Genomic DNA, 19,289 nt, shown 5'->3' on the forward strand with positions numbered 1-19,289 from the left:
TTCTTTTTCAAGAGCATTCATTGATGTGGAGACACCAGAATGCTGGTTAGACTTAAACTCTGCACTGGGAGTCACATTTGGTCCGACACTTATTCCTTAGATGTTTTTTCCCGCTTCTTCCATGTCTTTCAAACCTTTAGTAGTTTTCCTTCAAGAATTAGATTACCAATACTCAGCCCTCGAGAAAGCAGCTGAGGTTCTAACATTATTCCAGGCCTCCTTATATCAAAGTCCTGCCAGGTGCCAAGCATTTTGAGACCGAATTAGCCTATCCACACCATGTGCTTGTATCCACTTGTCTCTCCCTCTCTCATCGAAGAAGTTTCACTCATTTTCTTTTTTGAGAAGGACCAGATTTCTCTTGCTGCCATCCTGATGTGCTTCACACAGCCTAATCCAAAACTTGCTGAAGCAATCGTGTTATTCATGAGCCCATGGTGATGCTGGAAGGCAACCAAAAACTCACTATTCAGAAGCCTTGAGACATGAGCATCAGCAGCCCATACTGAGAACTGCTGGCAGTTATTCTCAGTGCTTCAGCAAAGTGGTTCCCTTTTCATAGAATCATTTTGGTTGGAAAAGACCCTCAAGATCATCGAGTCCAACCATAACATAACTCTGGCACCAAACCATGTCCCTAAGAACCTTATCTATATGTCTTTTAAACTCCTCCAGGGATTGTGACTCTGCTACTTCCCTGGGCAGCCTGTTCCACTGCTTGATAACCTTGCCCGTGAAGGATTTTTTCTGAATATCCAATCTGAACCTCCCCCAGCACAACCTGAGTCCGTTTCTTCTCATCCTATCATTTGCTACTTAGGAGAAGTTGCCAACTCCCTCCATGCTACAACCTCCTTTCAGGCAGTTGCAGACAGCGATAAGGTCGCCCCTCAGCCTCCTTTTCTCCAGGCTGAACAGCCTCAGGTTCCTCAGCTGCTCCTCATCACGCTTGTGCTCCAGACCCCTCTGCATTCAAGGAAATTAAATCAATCACTGAGTCTTGCTTACTAATAAAGGAAGTTTATCTTCTGGACATATTTTTTTAATGTTGTCTTTTTCTGTATGGGGGAAAAAATAGCACCTAGTAGAAAATCAAAAGTTCTTTAGAAAAACCTTGGTTAATGGTTTCCTTTCTGCTTTTTCTTATTTTTAAATATAGATATGCAGAGCCTCGAGAATTTGCTGAGGGACGCAATAATATATGGACAGCCTCGAAGCCACAGAGCATGGAGAAAAATTATCATCCTCGTGGAGGGCATTTACAGGTATGTTTGTCTTTTAGAAGCATGAATACTCTCTCATTTCTGAGCACAGAATGATATACTGAGTGAAGTGAACATTGACTTTAGCTATCTGAGAGAAATCTTGATGGGAGTGGAGGTTACAATAGCATTCTGTGATCTTATAAATACGTTAATTTCCATTACATCAGTCTGAGCCCTGGTGTAACTTGCTCCAGTTAGATCCTCTGCGTTGTTCTGAATGTTGATTTAGCAAATCACACTGGATTGGGAGAGGTAGTGTGAGAGCAAAACAGATCCTCAGCTGTTGTACGTTGTCACAGATGTGATAAAATTCATGGGGCTATGGTAGGTGAGTTGTTTTGCTGAATAAGCTGAGTTTTCTTGAGTTGTTTGTTATGCATGGGCAGATCAAAAGACAGCAACGCAGAACTAACCAAGTTCTGCATGCCCAGTTCTTACGCAAATGTTGGAATCTTAAAAACTCAGGCTACACCTAGGCCAAGTGATACACGCACCTTTCTAGTAGTTGGTGCTGGGTCTAATGGACTCACACTTTAGCAGGAAAAACAATGAAAAGAGTGGCTTTCAAAGAATTATATAGTAGCATTTCATGTAGCCCCAGTCCATGGAGGAATTTGAAAGAGAGGAGTGCCTTTGAGAATTCGTCAGGTAATATCAACATCGATAATACCACGTAATTATAGAGCATCCTAGTCAGATAAGTCTGGTTCACTAGTGTGCTGCATCCTACACACCCAACCAGAAAGAGAAACCATTGCTAGAGCTGAGCAGCAGAGCAGAGATGCCAGCCAGGCTCACCATCCTGGGCTTCATCCTGGCAGCTGCTCAAGCCAGGGGAAGGTTCTGGGGCAGGCAGCTGTGAGGCTGGTGGATGGCACAGAGGGGAAGCTGCTGGTGGGCAAGGGGCTGGAGGAGGGAGAGGTGGACATCAGGAAGAGGAGGAAAGGTCTGAAGAAGCAGGGATCTGGACAATAAGAGATGAGCAGGGATCTAGGCAAGGCTACTGTGGTAATGATGAGAGATGGGAGAGTAGGAGAAAGATAGTTTTGGGAGTAGCGACACCTACACCACAGAGAAGGGAACCAGAACCATTTGTTCACAGGATGTGACATGATTTATGAAAGCAACATTAAACTTTTCATGCAGGGATCATGTCATGTGTTGCTGAAATACAGCCAGTCTGGATGGGCAATCATTTATGCCATTTTATTGAGAAATGCTAGCACAGATGAGCTGATTAGCTTTTTTCATACAGAATCTTTTACAATCTCCTGTCATCACAACTTCATAGTTGTCAGGGCTTTCTTTCGACCTAACATTTTGCATCTGCAAAGAGAACAAATCAGTCCTTATCTAAACACCTGTCACTCAGAGCTGAAACAGGTTGGCAGCAGATCAGCTGATCCAAAGCAGGCTGAATATCTCCTTTCAAGCAGAATAAACAGAGCAAAACTGCAAATAAACATAGCTTGGCACTACTAAAGGAAAGCTCAGATTTAAAGACTTTGATCATGTAGAAATTAAGTGGACCACCAACATTTTACTGACAAATATTCCCATCAGTCTTATGGCCTGCAGAAAATGCTCCAGCTGCTGAGCTTTGTTCACTTTTAAATCCTTTACCCCCTGTACTGACCACTAGGGAGCAAGAAAGTAGACTGGTGACACAGAAGCATAGATTGGTCTGAGCACTGTCAGATATATGCAACTATAATAACTATATTTCTACCTATGTATTAGATACGGAGTTTTCTTTTCCTCTAATTTTGCAGTCCAAAGGAAATTTCATTCTCAAAAGTTTGAAGAACTTGCTGTTGGAATGCAAAATAAAAGCATGTTAGAGAACCTCACTAAAAAGGTACCATAAACTTCTTTCAGCCTCATAAGGGCTGAGTAATGCTAAGATCTCTCATGCCCTGAGCGTCTGTGCTTGTGAAAGGCACAAAGTAAAAGAAGAACAGAGTTCAGCTCTGTACCAGTCTCTCATTGGAAACTAGCCCTAGTAGTAGCTAGGTTGGTTGGTTAGTTGTTTTCGTAGTCTATGCAGATCAGAAATTGAAGATTGTGGTTTTGTTGCAAAGCAAGTCTGCTCAGACTTGTGGGAGAAAGCCACCGCACCCCACGGGGTTGTGTCCCTGCTGTCACTGCCAGCCCGAGTCACATGCAGCTCATCTGTCCTTACAGTGCTGCTGGGAACAGACTCACAGGCCATCTAGTCTAATCCAGCAAGCAGCTAATAACATTTCATGTGTGAAAGAAAAACTGGAGAAAGACGTAATAGAAATACTCATGTTTTTCCTTTCTTGGCCCATGATTTTTGAAAGACTAAAATTTTCCAACCCCATATTGGCTAATGTTAGTTTTCTTGAAGATTTGCCAGATACCAAATCTAGAAGGTTTAAGAGAAGGTAGAGTATTGTTAATTTATTCTTCTTACAATAGTTAATATTGATGTTTTTTTCTTTTCATTGAAGGACTTAAGTTATGCTTCAGGGACAACTAACACAGAATTTAAATAACTTGTTCAGAGCTATTTTCCAGGTTAAAATGTCTTGGCTTGCAAGTTTGGCTTGGCAATTTTTTACAGAAATGTTTTTTCCAGAGACACAAAAGAAACACTAAGCTTTCCTTCTTTAAAAAAAAAAAAAAATATATATATATATATATTGTTATATAGGAAGCCATAGTCTTAGGATGGTAAATTTGATGGTATGGAAAAAAAATGCCTTCTGTTTCAATTAGGAATATGTTAAAGTGTTTACACTGTGCATGAGCCCAGACTTAACAGCTGGCAAAATTTGAAAAGGATCATTGTTAGCCAACATGAGCATTTCTGGAAATCAGACTTGAGTTTGAAACTGTAAGTCACAGATTTTGCTTGGTTACAACTGAATGCAGAATTGGCCCCTCAACTTGGGAAGCACTCAAGCTACAAGTCAAATAAATAGCAATAAGTATATGTTTGTTTGCTTTTTAATGTCTCTATTATCTTAAAAAGAAAAAAAAATCAGAAGTAAGTGTAACTACTAGTGAAAACTGGTTCTTAACTTGGACTAGCCTAGGAGCAAATATATTCCATTTGCGTTCCAAACTGAGAGAGACCATCTAGCCATCAATCTTCAGTACAAAAAGCATGAAAAAGTTTTGGCAGTGTCCAGGGCACATGTTACACTGACTTGCTAAATCGTATTTCTGTTAGTTAAATGCCAACTAATGTTTTCCTTGGCTTCTACGATTTCCAGCTCGGGATTAATCAGTTACTGTGTTCTTACATGGTTTGTGGTGAGCTTCTGCTCTCTTGCACACATATTTGCCTGGAGTCAGATAGGCCAAGGCCCAGGGCAGGAGCACCAGAAACTGATCAAAACAGATTTTTTGTTATTGTTGTTTTCATTTCTTTTTTCCCTGTTTTGAATTTAACTTGGAGATTTTTCCCTTCCAGCTCAGAAAATAATTCTCTGATTGGTTAGGTATTGTCTAATGCCTTTTCACGTGCAGTATAAGTTCCTTGGGGTTCAATGCCCGTACCATATGAAATTTATCAGGGTTATTTTTTATTTCCTGGGATTAAGTGACCAGACTTCCAGAAGAGAGTGGAGTAACATGTAATGTCTTTGGCCAGAGACCAGCATTAAAGGTGAACATTTCTGTCATTTCAGTGTATGAGGTTGTACTAGAGGGCAGAGTTGGAAGGTTTCCTTGAAGCTATAGCTCTAAATTATAAAACAGAGATTGTTATATGAATATGCAAGGTTTATGTGAGAAAACAATACCTAAAATAAACACTAAAATGGAATGCATGCATTTTGGGAGTAACACATCAGAAAAGGAGGGATTTTCCCAATTATGAAGTATCTTGAAAGGGCGACGGAAAGTTTTCGGATTTTGAAAGGATAGCAGTAGTATAAGGCATGTTTGGAGATGTTTAGTGATGCAATTATGAAGAAGATAATAGATTGAACATCAGTAAAGTAATTCTCCTGATGGGGGAAGAAAAAAGAAACTATGGTACCATATTAGGGTGTAGAAGACTCTTTTCCTGAGAAATTTCAAAATAAACTGGACAAAACTGTCAATATGCTGTCAAGAGCAAGCCTGTGTTCCAAGTGAAGTGACCAGCATGCGTGCACACCTCCTGTCTCTCCAGGCACCTGGCTCCACAATTCACCAGCTGCATCAGGAGGAATCTCAGTGGTTTGGCAGGAATTGGATAAAACTTCAAAATACCATGATCCCAAAATTTTGTATTGTCTCCTCATATCTGGAGGAACATTCAAACTGAGCGTGTTTCGAAGCAAGCTTTTGTGCCCACCCATCAAACAAGGGAGATGAGGGTCAGTCGCAGTCGAGAAGCTTTACACCCCTGCCACCAAACTAATAGTTTTTGCTACAAGACAGGATATAATACCACGTAATGAGAACATCTTCTCTGGGTAGAGCCATCTTATGTTCATATGCATCCAGCTTTTTTGATGTGCCGTGTGTGCTTGAGCAGATCTGGAAACAAATCAATATTTTTGTAAAAGTGACACCACCAGGCTGAGACAGAATGATTACAGTTCACTTCTGTCTCTTTGGTTTAAACTCTGTTGACATTAATATTTACTGAAGGATTCAGTAAACTTTCCATTTCAGCTACCCAAGGGGTTATGTGAAGTGAGATTTATCTTGGAACAATTCTAAACAGAGTGGTGTTTGTATCACAGACCATCTCCCAGAGTCAAAAGAGAGACCAAGAACAGAGTAGGCAGCAAAACATTCTCATCTCTGCCATCAGGAAAGCTGAGGCCTGTTTGAATGGCAGCACAGAAAATGAATCCGAAACCAACAGTGCTTTATCTCCTCCATGGACACTTCAAGGCCATGTTAGGATCTCTGTCAACTATTGTAACATTTATGTCAGCCAACATGTTTCGAGAGCAGAAAATCAACATTGACACTGAACACAAGTGCCCCGTTTTGCTAAACAGCTTAGAGTTCAAAGAGAAATCTTCCTATTCCTACTAGTAAGAAAAGTTTTCAATAAATCCTCTAAATGGTTAAATATTGCAACAGCCACATACCAGCTCTCTGTATTCTGGGATTCAGCAGAAACTTTGCTTCCATTCCACAAATACACAGCAGACCAAGCCCTGTATTTTTAATTTACCATTTTACTCTTGTCTTTTTGAAGATAAATACTGTTTCTCCCCTCTGAATCTCCATGAGACACTAAGCTTAACGATGTCCATGTAAATGTGGGAAAACTGTTTTTGTCCTTCGCTGGCCAAGAATTGCTGGGAGGTGGAGGCTGGGATGCCTGTTCACTTGTCACTCTCTGACCATACAGCCAACCTGCAGCCCACCAGAAACAGCCGAAAGCTGCCATCCCCAGCACATACAATGCTGCATGCCCAAGCATGCCCAGTGACTCGGTGTCATTTTCAGTTGATTAATACTTTGACTGTGGGCTATGTGAAGACTGCGGGCACTGCCCTTGTATTTCTTAGGAAAACAGCTGTGGTGGTTCAAGTTGCTTTTCCCTCAGTTGCAAAGTGAGCAAGCCCAACCTTCAGGAGCTTGTAGTACCACCCTATCCTTCTTTGCTGCGGGAGACCATGGTGCTGATATATAGCCCCACAGCTCCCTGTTCTATGGGTGGGCAAGACAGAAGGGCAAAATTTGCCAGCAGTCACCTGACAGCCAAAAACATGGCTCCTGGCACACACAGCCAGGCTCTCTGAACCTCCCAGTGTGAACAGCACAGGCAACCCTTGTCTATAGCTGGTCACCCGTGCTATTCTTTCAAACTAATGGAATCTTGCCAATGGGCAGGTCTCCTTCAAAACTGGAGACCAAGCTGTTTCCAGGCTTACTCAGGAGACCAAAGCATGAAAGAAGCACTAAAAGCATTCAGAAATTTTCCAGGTGCTAAAGCACATCCTGCCCCTTTTGTGGTACCAGCCATCCAGCTGCATAGTGCAGCTAGAGGGGCAATAAAACAATCTGTGGAAGCCACTGGTCCAGGATCTAAAAACTGCCCAGAAGTTGTGCTGATTGCACTGCTGTGCTGTACATGCTATTTGTGAACAAACTGGATGTTTCTGCTTACCTGAAATTCTTGTAGTATTTGCGATTCAATACACCTTAGCCATGGAACACTAGTTTTCCTGGCACACAGCACACTCATTTTGTGTTTGATAGAAAGTATTTAGCATTTGAAGACCTGCTTACTAGAGCTAGTGTAAGACAACATGTTTAACTCCTTATGAAATGAACCCTGAGTGCATCAGAGCGTATCCAAGCATAGCTGTAGTTATCTCACAAAGGTTTTCAAGATGTAACAATCTTCACAGCAATACTATTGATACTTCACTTCTGATTTGTCTCCCTCCCTGGGCTTTCATTTTGCTGTATAGCTCCTCTGTGCCTTCTAACTTACTGGCGTGATTACGACCAGTACAAAAGTATTATTATTTCTTCTTATTTCTACAAATCTTGATATACTATTAGTGCAAGCTCAGAATATTTCCTTTTCCTATGCGGCTGCAAGAAAGTAAAAATGAAAAGAATGGAAACTTTTTTCCTTTGAGCACTGGGTAGCAGGCTGTATTTCCTAAAAAGTGCATACTGGAATAAACTGTTGGCAAGAGAGGATTTGAGTTCCCTTTTCCTAATCCCTGATTCTGTCCACTGTGAAGACTGGGGCTGATTTGGGTTATGGCACCATCTGTTCCTTTCAGGTGGTCTATCTCCTGTGTAATAATAGTAGTAGTGCAGATGACCCCTGCTTTGCACAGGGGTCATTTGCACTAGAGCTGCTAGCCCCAAATATTGCAGCAGTAGCTGAGGATGAAGTAAGTAAGGACCAGACTAAATTACAGTGGTTCCTTAATTCATTATAACGTTTGTTTTGCAGCAAATTGTAATGTGCTGCTTGGGGTATCTCCCCCTTGCTGTCTACCTTTCCTTCTCTTTTCTGGCATGTTGAAAATTTGCAAATGTTCATAGGCTTTTTGACTGGTTTTGATTGTTTGAATCCTAAAATTATTTGACTGTTTTATACTCGCCTGCAGATGGGAAAGGCTTGCAATTTTTCTTCTAATTGTAAAAACAAATTGAGGTTCCAAAAGATCTTTCACAGAGCAAGGCAATTAATGCCTGTATTTTCTGACAGTATCTTAGAGAGAAACAGAAAGCAGGGTTTGTTGTTCATCCATGATTCTCTCCATCCGCAGCATGGAAGGGTCCATCGTACGCCTGCCAGAGATAGTCTCCTTAAAGAAGAAATACAAAGCCTACCTCTACTTGGACGAAGCTCACAGCATCGGTGCAGTGGGTGCAACGGGCCGAGGAGTTGTGGAATACTTCGGTATGAGCCCTGATGATGTTGATGTATTAATGGGAACATTTACAAAGAGCTTTGGCGCAGCTGGAGGATACTTAGCTGGCAAAAAGGTAAAAGGAAAACATACACATTTTAACCTCAGGGGAGTGGGGAATTACTTTCTTATGATGTATTTCACTATCTTTTCACGTAGACTACTTTGCAGGAGCACTATTCTAAAGTTAGTACCATTTTTGTCTGGATCCCAGATGCTCATCAAACAATCATACGTCCTTATTTCTGTTTCATGTTCGTATTATGTAATTTGCTTGGACTGGGTATTTCTGTGCCACCCTGATGATTGTTGTTTGTCTTGGAAATGTTTAGACACGTTGTGGTTGGCTAAATATACTTCACTGCATCAATTTGCATGCAAATTGCTTGTTACTTTTGTTTCACATTTGTAAACAGTGTGTGGAGCAATATTGAGAGATTAAAGCCACAGTTTCATCCACTGATAATAAAATTCCTAAACAGTTGTGGATTGTCATAGTCACATTTTTTAGGAGGATGGAGAAAGAGGGTTACTTAGGGCATTTTGCAATAGTGAAATCCGTGTCCTCAGTTGCTCTGCATACTTTTAACAAAACCACCTCTTGCCAACAACGGATGTCAACAAAAAGTAGAGCTGAGCTTGCTTTAACTGGGGGCGTAGTGGAAGAGAAAGCATAATCAACACCATTGTGAAATGTTATTGGTGTTGTTGCATGACAGAGATATCAAGTAGTTGCTGATTATTTACCCTTTTCTTATCCTGCTGAATGTATTTCTAAAGCAGTTTGCTGAAACCTGTCAAGACATCCCATACGGTTGTTAGGATAACGTTAATAGGAGTAGCACTTAAGTAGAATAAAAGGGCTATAAGAAAATAAAAAGTATATGTTTCTTACTGTCTTTTTTGGTTTTGCCCCTGGAGTTTTAAAAGCAGGCTATCACAATACATCAAGAATTAATTTTCTTTGTTTCCTTTGCTTACTGAATTTGTATCTGAAGGTTTAACTCTTACCAAAGACAATGTTGCAAACGTGGCTAGAAATCATAGGAAGCCTAGACCTGTGTAAAGCAGTCTCAGTAATTAATCATCTAATCCTTGGAAGTTTTCTTCAATGAAAGTGGGTTGCTCTTTACACGCCTGTGTGTATCACTAAGCTTTGCCCCAGGCCTCTGCGCCTTGGGGGCAGCTGCTCACCCAAAACACTCTGCACACGTTTATTTCTGCAGCAAAAAACTCACTGTGGCACTGGTAACTGCATCACCTAGAGCACAGAAGCCTGCTCAGCTATTTGATCAACCCCTTAGGGTTACAATTGCAATATAGCAATGCATAACCTGTGTAAGCTTAGGTCAGTCATTATTACTGCATAGACTCATACAGATTTTTGGCAATAGTTTGGGTTACTCTCTCTCTTTGTTTTGGTTTGGTTTTTCTGGTGATTTTTTTTTTTATCAAAGGCAGTTTTCAAGCAGGCCTTAGCACTTTCTCACTAACGTGGGTTCAGCTTTTAGCGTGGTAACTGTTACTCTGATATTTTGCACTAGGAGATACAAGCTGTCATAACAAGGATGGTCTTAATTGATTAAGTTCTGAATTCTTACAGTGTCCTGGATTCAGGAGAGTTACTTATGCTTTAGACATGCCTACAGTACATCAGTGCTTTTTATACAAGGAAATGTTAAAGCAACTATACATGACAGTCCCTGCCACAATGGGAGACTTTCAATTGAAAGAAATTTATATGGGAATAGCCAAAGATAGATTCCAGTAAGGTAGCTTTTCTCAGGTTAGTTCTTGTGGCAGAGGAGCTACACTGTTGTCATGTAGGCTTTGCTTTGTTCCCAGAGCTGAGCAGTACTTACGTGCAGCTGTTCATTGGTCTTTAAATTATTTTGGCTCCTTTATAATAAGTTTTAGTACAGAAGTAAACTTTATTCTATTTCAGACTTCTGTTACAGCTGTAGTTGCCCCACTTATATGGTAAAGTATTTGCACCTGCCTGATGTTTCTTTAGACCATGCTTTAACAGTAGCAGCCAAGAAAGCAAACCGATAACTAGTGAAACATCCTCATCCTTTTGCATGTTCTCACTCCTGCGGTAGTTAAGAGGGAGATCTGCTGTTTGGCCAGCTCAAAGCTCATTCATGCTTTGTTTTGCTTGTGCAAGGAGCTTGTGGACTTTTTACGAACTCATTCTCACAGTGCTGTGTACGCCACATCTATGTGTCCAGCTGTAGCAGAGCAAATAATCAGGGCGATGAAATGTCTCATGGGACTAGACGGAACCACACAAGGTAAGCCACCTTCTTTAACTTTGCTTATTCAATTACTGCCAGAGCATTTACTGTGTACAGGTGCAAACAAAATGGCATTCAGCAGTAAAATAGCTTAGTAATTCAATGCAAAGGAAATAATTCTAACTGTAAAATTAATATCCAAATCATCATACTTCGAAGTACTCTCAACTCTGTTTCTTTGTCCACACTCATCCACATGCAGCAGGAATGGAAATATTCTGGAATTCTGGGTCTGTAGTTGCCAGCCCACTCTGCTTTGCAGCAACAAATAGAAGTACATTAATTGTCCTTTGAGTCTGACTTTGTAGGAGGGGTTCATAAGGACATGCCTTCATTTATGGGCTCAATGCTGTCAGTTTAGCTTCTTTGTAGGTGCAAACCTTCAAAATGACAAGCAACTCAAGCATGGTGCAGAATTTCAAACCCGGTATTGTATGTTAAATAATAGTAAGACTATGCGATTATAATAATTCTTACCTCAATCAGGAGTTAATTATGGTGTCCTGAAGCTAGTTTGGAAGTATATTTTGTCCCGGAAGAATTGACTACTTGGTGTCTTTATGAAAAACTAAGTTTATTTGTATTCCTCACCTGAAGTTGCAGACACAGCTACTGTCCAGTCCTCTGTGTAATGTGCTTTCTACACAGCAAGCAACAAAACAACTGTGTGATATTGATGTGTACTCAGTGTTCTAGGACTTAATCCCAACTCAGGGAAAAGCTGGTGGTTTTTGAATTTGTATAGTTTTTGTCAAGAATGTGTGACGGTCATGTTATTGTGTAACATGCTGTTGAAGATAGAGATTCTGCTCTGAACTGCAGTCTCTTTTATACTGGTCCAGCAGCACTGTGCTGTGCTATTTTATCTTACCTTGCATAGGACTAACAGAGTAATTAGTTCTCTCTGGTAGTAATTAGTCCTCTCTGGTAGATATGACTAGTGTAAGGGGAATGGAAAGGAAAAAGAGTATATGAGAGCAGGTTAGGATACTGCTCTGCACTATGTGGTTGCAGTGCCCTAGAGGGTGGTTTCAAACCATGATAGACACGAGGCTGTTAAGATGTTTATTGCAGCCCTTCAATGAGGCCAGAATTTGCAAGACCCCAGTGTACAAAAGGAGGGATAGAGAATCCAGCCCCAGTGCCAAATTCTGCTGAGTGCAATAACAAAGTACAGCAAAACTCCAGTGCAATGTGTAGCTGATGAGGAAATGATGCTTTTGTCATTTTGGCAGGGAAGTCAGAGTGTAACAACTCTTTCCAACTTGAAATTTGAAAGGTCGAGGTTGCGGATGCTGATCCCTACATCCTGTTCAACCTACGAGACCAGATCTGACAGGTTTCTCCTACCTTGGGGACTGTGCATGCAGCCTGTCCTGCGGAGCAGCTCTCTGCGCTAGCGATCGGCAATGCCATCAGAGGGCGGCCTTACACCGAGCCTTCCCAAATTTACATCTCTCTGAGATGCCGGGTGTAAAACATTCAGCACACAGAGCATTTCCAAACCTTCAAAGCCTCTTAAAAATGATCTTCAGCTAGCGTGATTCCGCATGCAGTTCAGTGCAGGCTAATAGCAGAACTTGGTTCAAGATGGAATTTTTTTAAGATGTGCGTGTCTGTCTTAGGGCTGAGAGTTTGCAGCATTTTCTCTTTCAGAAGCAGTGTTCTTTAATGGCACAGTGTCTGTATTTCTCCACAAAATAAGTGCTTATTAAGGCTTCTGCAAATCCTTTGTGAAATAAACGAGTGTTCTGTCAGGTTTTTAAAAATTTGTCTTGTAATACAAAATGCAAATGAATAGAAAAACAGATTAATAAATCATATATCACAGCTTAGGGTATTGCACAAAGGCTAGAAAGCTGGCTATGATGTGTAAAGATGTTTCTTGTCCTTGTGAGCCAGACTCATTATTTTAGTCTATTGGTTTTTCTTTCATGTGGGCCTCCCTTCATTAGGCTGTCTTGTGACTACAAAAAAAAACGCAACCCAAAACACAGGAAAAAATGTGATGCTGGACCACACTACAATGCTGCTTTGGCATCAGAGAGAGGAAGGTGGTGGCTTAGAAAGGAGGGAGGAACAGAAGGAAGAAAGCACTGTCTCTTCTTGGGTATTTTTGTTTCCAAGGACAACAGCAGCCTTGGCTGAGTTCTTTGGGTCTGCTGTCATAGCAAATGGTGAATCCTGCATGTGAGCCGTCCTTGTGAGAGCGTAGCTGTGTCGCAGGGACACCTGGCAGAGAGGTTTCAAGTGAACCAGAGTTGCCACAGGATGTATGGACCCTTTGTTCTCTGGAAACCTGCTAAATCAATAAAAGGAGTTTATTTTGCAGTTTATTTCAAATGGCATTCTCTTCCCATAGGATGGTTTGGGGAATCCTTTATAAGGAGATCTCCACTGATGGCTTGTCCTCCAGAGGACATTTCTGTAGAGGAGGGAGCCTTGTGAAAAACACTGGCATGTTTTGGAAAAGAATTAAATTAGTGCTTGCTAAAAAGGTCCATGTTAACTAGTGGGTGCTTCTTGAAAATAGTGTGAAATAATGGGATGATGAATGTGTTAACCCAGCTTTTTCTTACATCTGAACTTCATAACTCACCCCTCAGTAGATTAATTGAAAACTAAGGTAAGGAAGACTGATTTGGTCATTTAAATTGCTGCTCTGAAAACTCTTTGCTCTATATTTTTTAGCACTTCATACAGTCATCTTCTATATTTTCCCAGATATTGTGCTTTTATATTCCCTTCAATTTCTTGCTACTTATTTTCTACTAATTTGTTAAGCAGCTGATCCAGAAAAGAGTAGCATAGGTGGAATTATATAGTGGATAATACCAGAGGCCAGAAGTGCAGTGAATACTGCTTGCGTTTATCCTGGTATGTATTCAAATGGTCGATCTTCCACGTTTTCTTCCTTTAGTTTCAATTAATAAGAATATGGTTGTTTGGAAAGGAATCAAGGTGTGCGTTTCCAAGACAGGATTGGTATATGGGATGGCTGACTGCAGAATATGAATTAAAGAGCATGAACACAGTGGGTACAGTTTAATTAGAAGGAAGCTACAAGTTAACAGTTTAAAAATGATACTATGAAACCTAAACTATTTAGTTGGAAATTATCCACAACAGGTATCTGTCTCAGGCTTCAATTTTTTCATATCAACAATAAAGATTCAGTCCTTCCTCAGAAGAAAGTTAGATATACATATGGGGTTTTCATAATCTATGGGGGGAAAAGTAATCTTTTTTTCCCTGAAGAGCTTCAGTTTCTCCAGACTTTGGGATGTGATAGCCAAGCTTATAGTTTTTGCCATATCTGTGAACTACCATCTAAGTCTCGTGATGTTACAAGTCTCTATAAAAATCTTTACTTGAAATGAAGAGTGGTGTATCTCAAGATCCACTGAATGAAGGAACATCTTCCAGCTTAGTATGGGGGGCCTGAACAGAGCATCCCCCACCCGGAGCCTGGGCACCTGTGTCCATCCTGCACTGTCAGGCACTTTGGGAAGTGAGCCAGAAAGATTAGAGAGAGAAGACACTCTGACAAGCAAAGGAGACACAACAGGGATCAGGTAACACATTGGGTGATAAGGATGGAGGCTAGGACCAAAACGAGATGCTGAGAAAATAGGCTGGAGAGGCTGTGAACAAAAAGGGCTACAAAAAATACTACAGCAAACACAAGACCCTCCAAACAAGTGCTTGTACCTCAGGTGTTCCTTGTTCTTCTGTGGTCAGCAAACTTGTAAATGCACTTACAAGATGTGTGCTCACCTTCCTTAGCAGCAGGAGACTCCAGTTTGGATGTGGATGTTCTCATTTTAAAAGGCTTGCACTGACATAAGTACAAAGACATAGAGTAGACGTGGTATCTCCCACAGAAACCATCTAGAAATGTATGGGTGTGTCCCATATCAGTATTTGTGATCATTGTGAGACATGATAACATGACTGGCAGGATATTCCAGAGCCCACAGCCAGCTATTACAGTTTCCTTCTTTTGCCTTTTTTTCTGCTGTGATTTGAGGAAACGAAGCACAAGAAATACTGAATTAGGAGAAGATAGTTGTTCCCTCAAAATTGATAATGTACGGTTGTTCCTGCCTGGGATAGAGGGGTAGGTTGGGTTCACTATGACCAAGTCCTTTGTTTCTTGAGTGACTTGTATCAAAAGAGTCAGAGCACGACAACAAAAATTGAAAATGTATTTCTATTTTCATGTAAAATCATATTTTTAGTAGAGTACAAGTCCTGGTGTTTTTCAATGCCATGTTTTAAAGGACGCTTTGAAGATTTACAGCTTGTAGAACAAGACACATTTATTCTTGGTACCACAATGTCATTGATACTATCATAGTTCCTATAATAGAGCTGTTCAAAAGCATATGAACTTCTGGCAGCTGTATTTCCTTTAATAATGACATAAGGCAGCAAGTTCCACAGTTCAGTTCATATAGCCTAAAAAAAAAAAAATCACTTTATCCATCTTAAGGCTTTGTGGCCTTTTCATCTCAAATGTGTCTCTCCTCATTTATTAGGAGATACAGGAAGCAGAAGTTCCCATGGCATTTACTCTTCATAATTGATAATATAGATATTCTTTGTATGTTCTCCTCGTGGCTTCTCATTACATGGCTGGAGATACCTCAGGAAACTCAGCAGCTGCCTTAGTGGTTTTATCCCCATGATGAGACTGTAGTTGACTCAGAGTGTTTGGACCCTGTGCAGATTTTTCAAGTACACTTACTTGCATGCAACACAGCCCCTCCAGCTGTGACCTCGGACCTTTTTTTTCCCCTTTCTGCCTGAGAATACCAAAGGCACATTTTTACACTTAAATTTGATAGGTAAAAAACAGAACCACTAAGCAGACAGAGTTAAGACTGCTAGAAAATCTGAAGCAATTTTCTTGATGACTAATAATAAATTATAGAGGTGTAAAAAGCAAATTGCGGCATTTGCAAAGGCATCATTTTTCTGTTTAATACATGACAAACTACAGTTCATCAACAGCAATAGGCATTTTTCATATGTTTTTATGGGACGTTGAAAAATCTAAAACCCTATCCTCATGAATCTGCTGTCCTTGTTATGTTAAAAGATAACTTTGAGTTCTTGTATTTGAACTCATTTGGATTTGCGAGAAGCTGCAGAACTGTGCTTTCTGTTTTGGCTTAGCATTAAAAAGATCTGTTTTTTTAAAAAGGTTCCTTTTTAAAACATTTCCATCTGCCTTAGATTTTTTGTATAACTGGAAGACTAGCTTCTTAAAATGCTCAGTTTCCAATATTTTCCTCTGCTATCTGTGCTCAGCAATCTTTTGAAGACATTTTGTTTTGCGTGTCAGGTTCCTTTGTAAATTCAAAAACCTTAGTTTTGCACCGCTACAACCTGGCATAAACCAGTACTGGTGTCATCCTTTTTGCCTTTCACCCTCTGCCTGTCCCCTTCTTTGTGCCCCTTTTCCTTGTGCCAGCATTAGGGTTCATGCAGCCATGTGATGAACTGAATCAGAGAACTGATCTAGTTGAAAAAGAACCGACCCTCCCACAAATGGTTTAGCCTACAGCCAAACTGGTTCCCGGAGCCAATCTACCATATGGCTCCATGAATCCCAGTGCCAGGACTTGAGCAGCTGGAGCTGAATGGAACAATCCCTTTTGCAGCAAAATAAATCTGTGCCAGACTGAACTGATCATGAAACTATGGCTATAAGTTTTAGTGCTGTGAGCTGCTCAGTACCGGATCCCTTGAACCTGCTCGAAACAGCTTACAGAATCAGTCACAGTAAAGCATGCCTTTTTCCTGCTCCCTCTCAAATTTTCATTTTACTGCTTCATTTTGAGATGATTGCTTCTCTCGGGTCCTCATCAAGCAGAATGCTTGAACTCTGGCTTAATTTTAAGTAAGTTAATATTCCCAATAAGTATGTGCTTATATTTAAAGCGCTTAAGTAGATTATTCCCCGTGTGCGCAGAATTGACTCCATGACTAGGGCTCCCAGTTGCTATGATGGTAAGGAGCCTAATGATGATAATGTGCTGTCACAATTATTATTTGTCTGAGCTGAACATCACAGATGTTTTCCCTGCAGTGGATGATGAAACAGAGCTAAATTCTGCCATCTTTACTCAAAATGCGTGAGACACTGTTCCAGTGGAGTCACCTGCCATGGGGTTCACCTCCGAAAGGGAGCCAGATGTATCTGTGGAGGGTCAGTTGATCTGAACAAGCAGGGGCTTTGGAGTAAGAGTGTTTGCAGTGATTTACAAGAGCTCGGGGGATTGACCAAATTCTCCCTCGTATTAAGTCACTTTTTCCATATTCAAAGTTACACCAGTGCTGTAGTCCTCTAGCAGACCCTACCCGTAGATTGGTGTCCCATGGATTCACACATAATTATTAACTGCAGGCAGAGGAGGGATGCGATCAGGCTTGGATGTGACTCGTAGCCTGTCCCCCAGCAGAGAAAACTCCACTTTCCCCATGGACACCAACACGCAGCTCTGTGACAGTCACCTTTTAAGGGTGTCTTTGCTGCTGGGGTAGACCATGAGGATCCCTCCTCCATTCCAGATGCCACTGCCCAAGGAATCCAGTGCTGTTACCAGCCCGAGGAGCACAAAGGAGAGAAGTGCCTTTTCTAACGGCGTTTAGATCACTGGCATTTCAGGAACACCTAATGTGATACAGATGGAGTGTGTTGTGCACTGGCTGGTTTTCAGCTGGGGGACTGACGAGCTTTGTGATTAATCACCTGTGCTGGGAGGAAAAAAGACTCAGCCAAGGCCGGCTGCTCTGTCCCTGCTTTTGTGGGGGACACTGAACACTTACGTTACGTATCTGAATACAGATAAGATGCTGGGTAGGCGTAGTTGACTTATTTGAGAAATAAGGTGAAATTTTGTACAACTTCTCCCCTTTCTGCTTCAGCTGAAATTGCCACTTTTTCTTCCCTTAATCTGCTCTGGAAAGTGTTTTGCAGCAGTTCACAGTTAAAATTGAACTGACTAAATAAGTCCTTAAGGACTTATTTAGCAGCTGAATTAAGTTGAAATTACTGGGCTTCTAGCTGGCATTAGATTGTAGAAGAAAATGTCTTCGCTTCTCCCCAATTTATAACAAAGTTGGGTTTTTTAATAAATATTTTTTATCTGAGAACATATTTCCTTTAGGCACCCCAGTTTTATGGCATTCTATTTGTGATTTAATGCACATGGAGGTACATGTGTGTTACTCTTATAATGGAACCAGAGGAAAAAAAGAAAATCTGTCCATCTGCAACAGTTTAGTGGGGAAGAGCTATTGTTTTCCAATTTTTTTGTTCAGCCTATGAAAGTTCGCTTTTTACTATCTAGTTGTTAGTAGAGGAGGGCAGGGAGTAGAGTTCTCCATCCAAGGAATACAGATTGAAGAAACGCACTGACACCGGCATGGAAAAGTTTGATTGTGTAACTAATTATCTTGAAAGGCCCTATGAAACAACAGCTGGAGAAGATTAAAGCAGGTGGATTTGTGTCTTGCAGAGTCCAGCGCATACCAAAAAAAGTACGGCGTGGGATTATCTTTCCTGGAGCGGATTCAGGAAAAATAGCTCTCCTTCAGTTAAAATACACCTGAGATCTTGATATGAAAGGCTACAGGTTGCTTATTCCTGTTTTCACTATACTGAGTCAGAATTTCCAAGGGTAGAAGCCTACAGGAAGAGTTCAAAGGTGGAATGTTAGTGCAGGAATTGAAGGCAGCCAGCTTCTCTGCTCATTAAAATCCTGCAGGAGTGAAAAGCAGACATCTCTAGGAGAGGAAAACAAGCTTTTGTTTCAGAGAGCTGATGGTTTTACTACCTGTTTCACTGCCAGGATAAAGTCCTCAGCTGGCATAAATACCAAAGCTCTATTGAAGTGTGTGGAGCTGGGTAACATCTACCTGAGATCAGGTCCTCAGAGGTGTTGTCAGGTGCCTTCCCGCTTCCAAATCCAAGAGCAGCCCCTCACCAAAAGCAGGTCTGACACCACAGTTTGGCCTGTGACAAAGCATCTACCAAGGCTGTTACTCCAAGTGGCTCTCTATTAAAAAGCTTGCTGCTTCAAAGAAATTACAGGCAAGCCACTATCTTATAGTTTCTTTCGCTCTTGCTTTCTCTTTATATTTTTCCTTAACCTAACCATATTAATTTTGCACTATAAAGCTTTCTAAAAGCCTGCAGAAAATTATAAGCTAAAACTGGCAATACACAATAATGCATGTAAAATAAAAATATAATCAGCAATTTTCCCAGAATTGCCAACAGCTTAGAGATTTGCAGGAAACCAAATATTTTAAAAGTGGTGCGACAAATGTAAACTCTAAATTTGCCAGCAGTA

At 40.9% G+C, this 19,289-nt stretch overlaps 1 protein-coding gene across 3 annotated transcripts in view; it reads left to right on the forward strand.

Moving 5' to 3' along the window:
• SPTLC3 (serine palmitoyltransferase long chain base subunit 3) overlaps nt 1-19,289 on the forward strand; it is a 102,379-nt gene that overhangs the window by 73,484 nt on the left and 9,606 nt on the right. For all 3 annotated transcript variants that reach the window (XM_065834642.2, XM_071805682.1, XM_065834643.2), the window contains 3 exons: nt 1,160-1,265; nt 8,483-8,702; nt 10,794-10,920. In XM_065834642.2, coding sequence (XP_065690714.1) covers nt 1,160-1,265; nt 8,483-8,702; nt 10,794-10,920 — 453 coding nt within the window. The remainder of the gene's footprint in view (nt 1-1,159; nt 1,266-8,482; nt 8,703-10,793; nt 10,921-19,289) is intronic.

This window comes from Patagioenas fasciata, chromosome 3, assembly GCF_037038585.1.
Source record: "Patagioenas fasciata isolate bPatFas1 chromosome 3, bPatFas1.hap1, whole genome shotgun sequence".
In the NCBI taxonomy this organism is placed as follows: Eukaryota; Metazoa; Chordata; class Aves; order Columbiformes; family Columbidae; genus Patagioenas; species Patagioenas fasciata.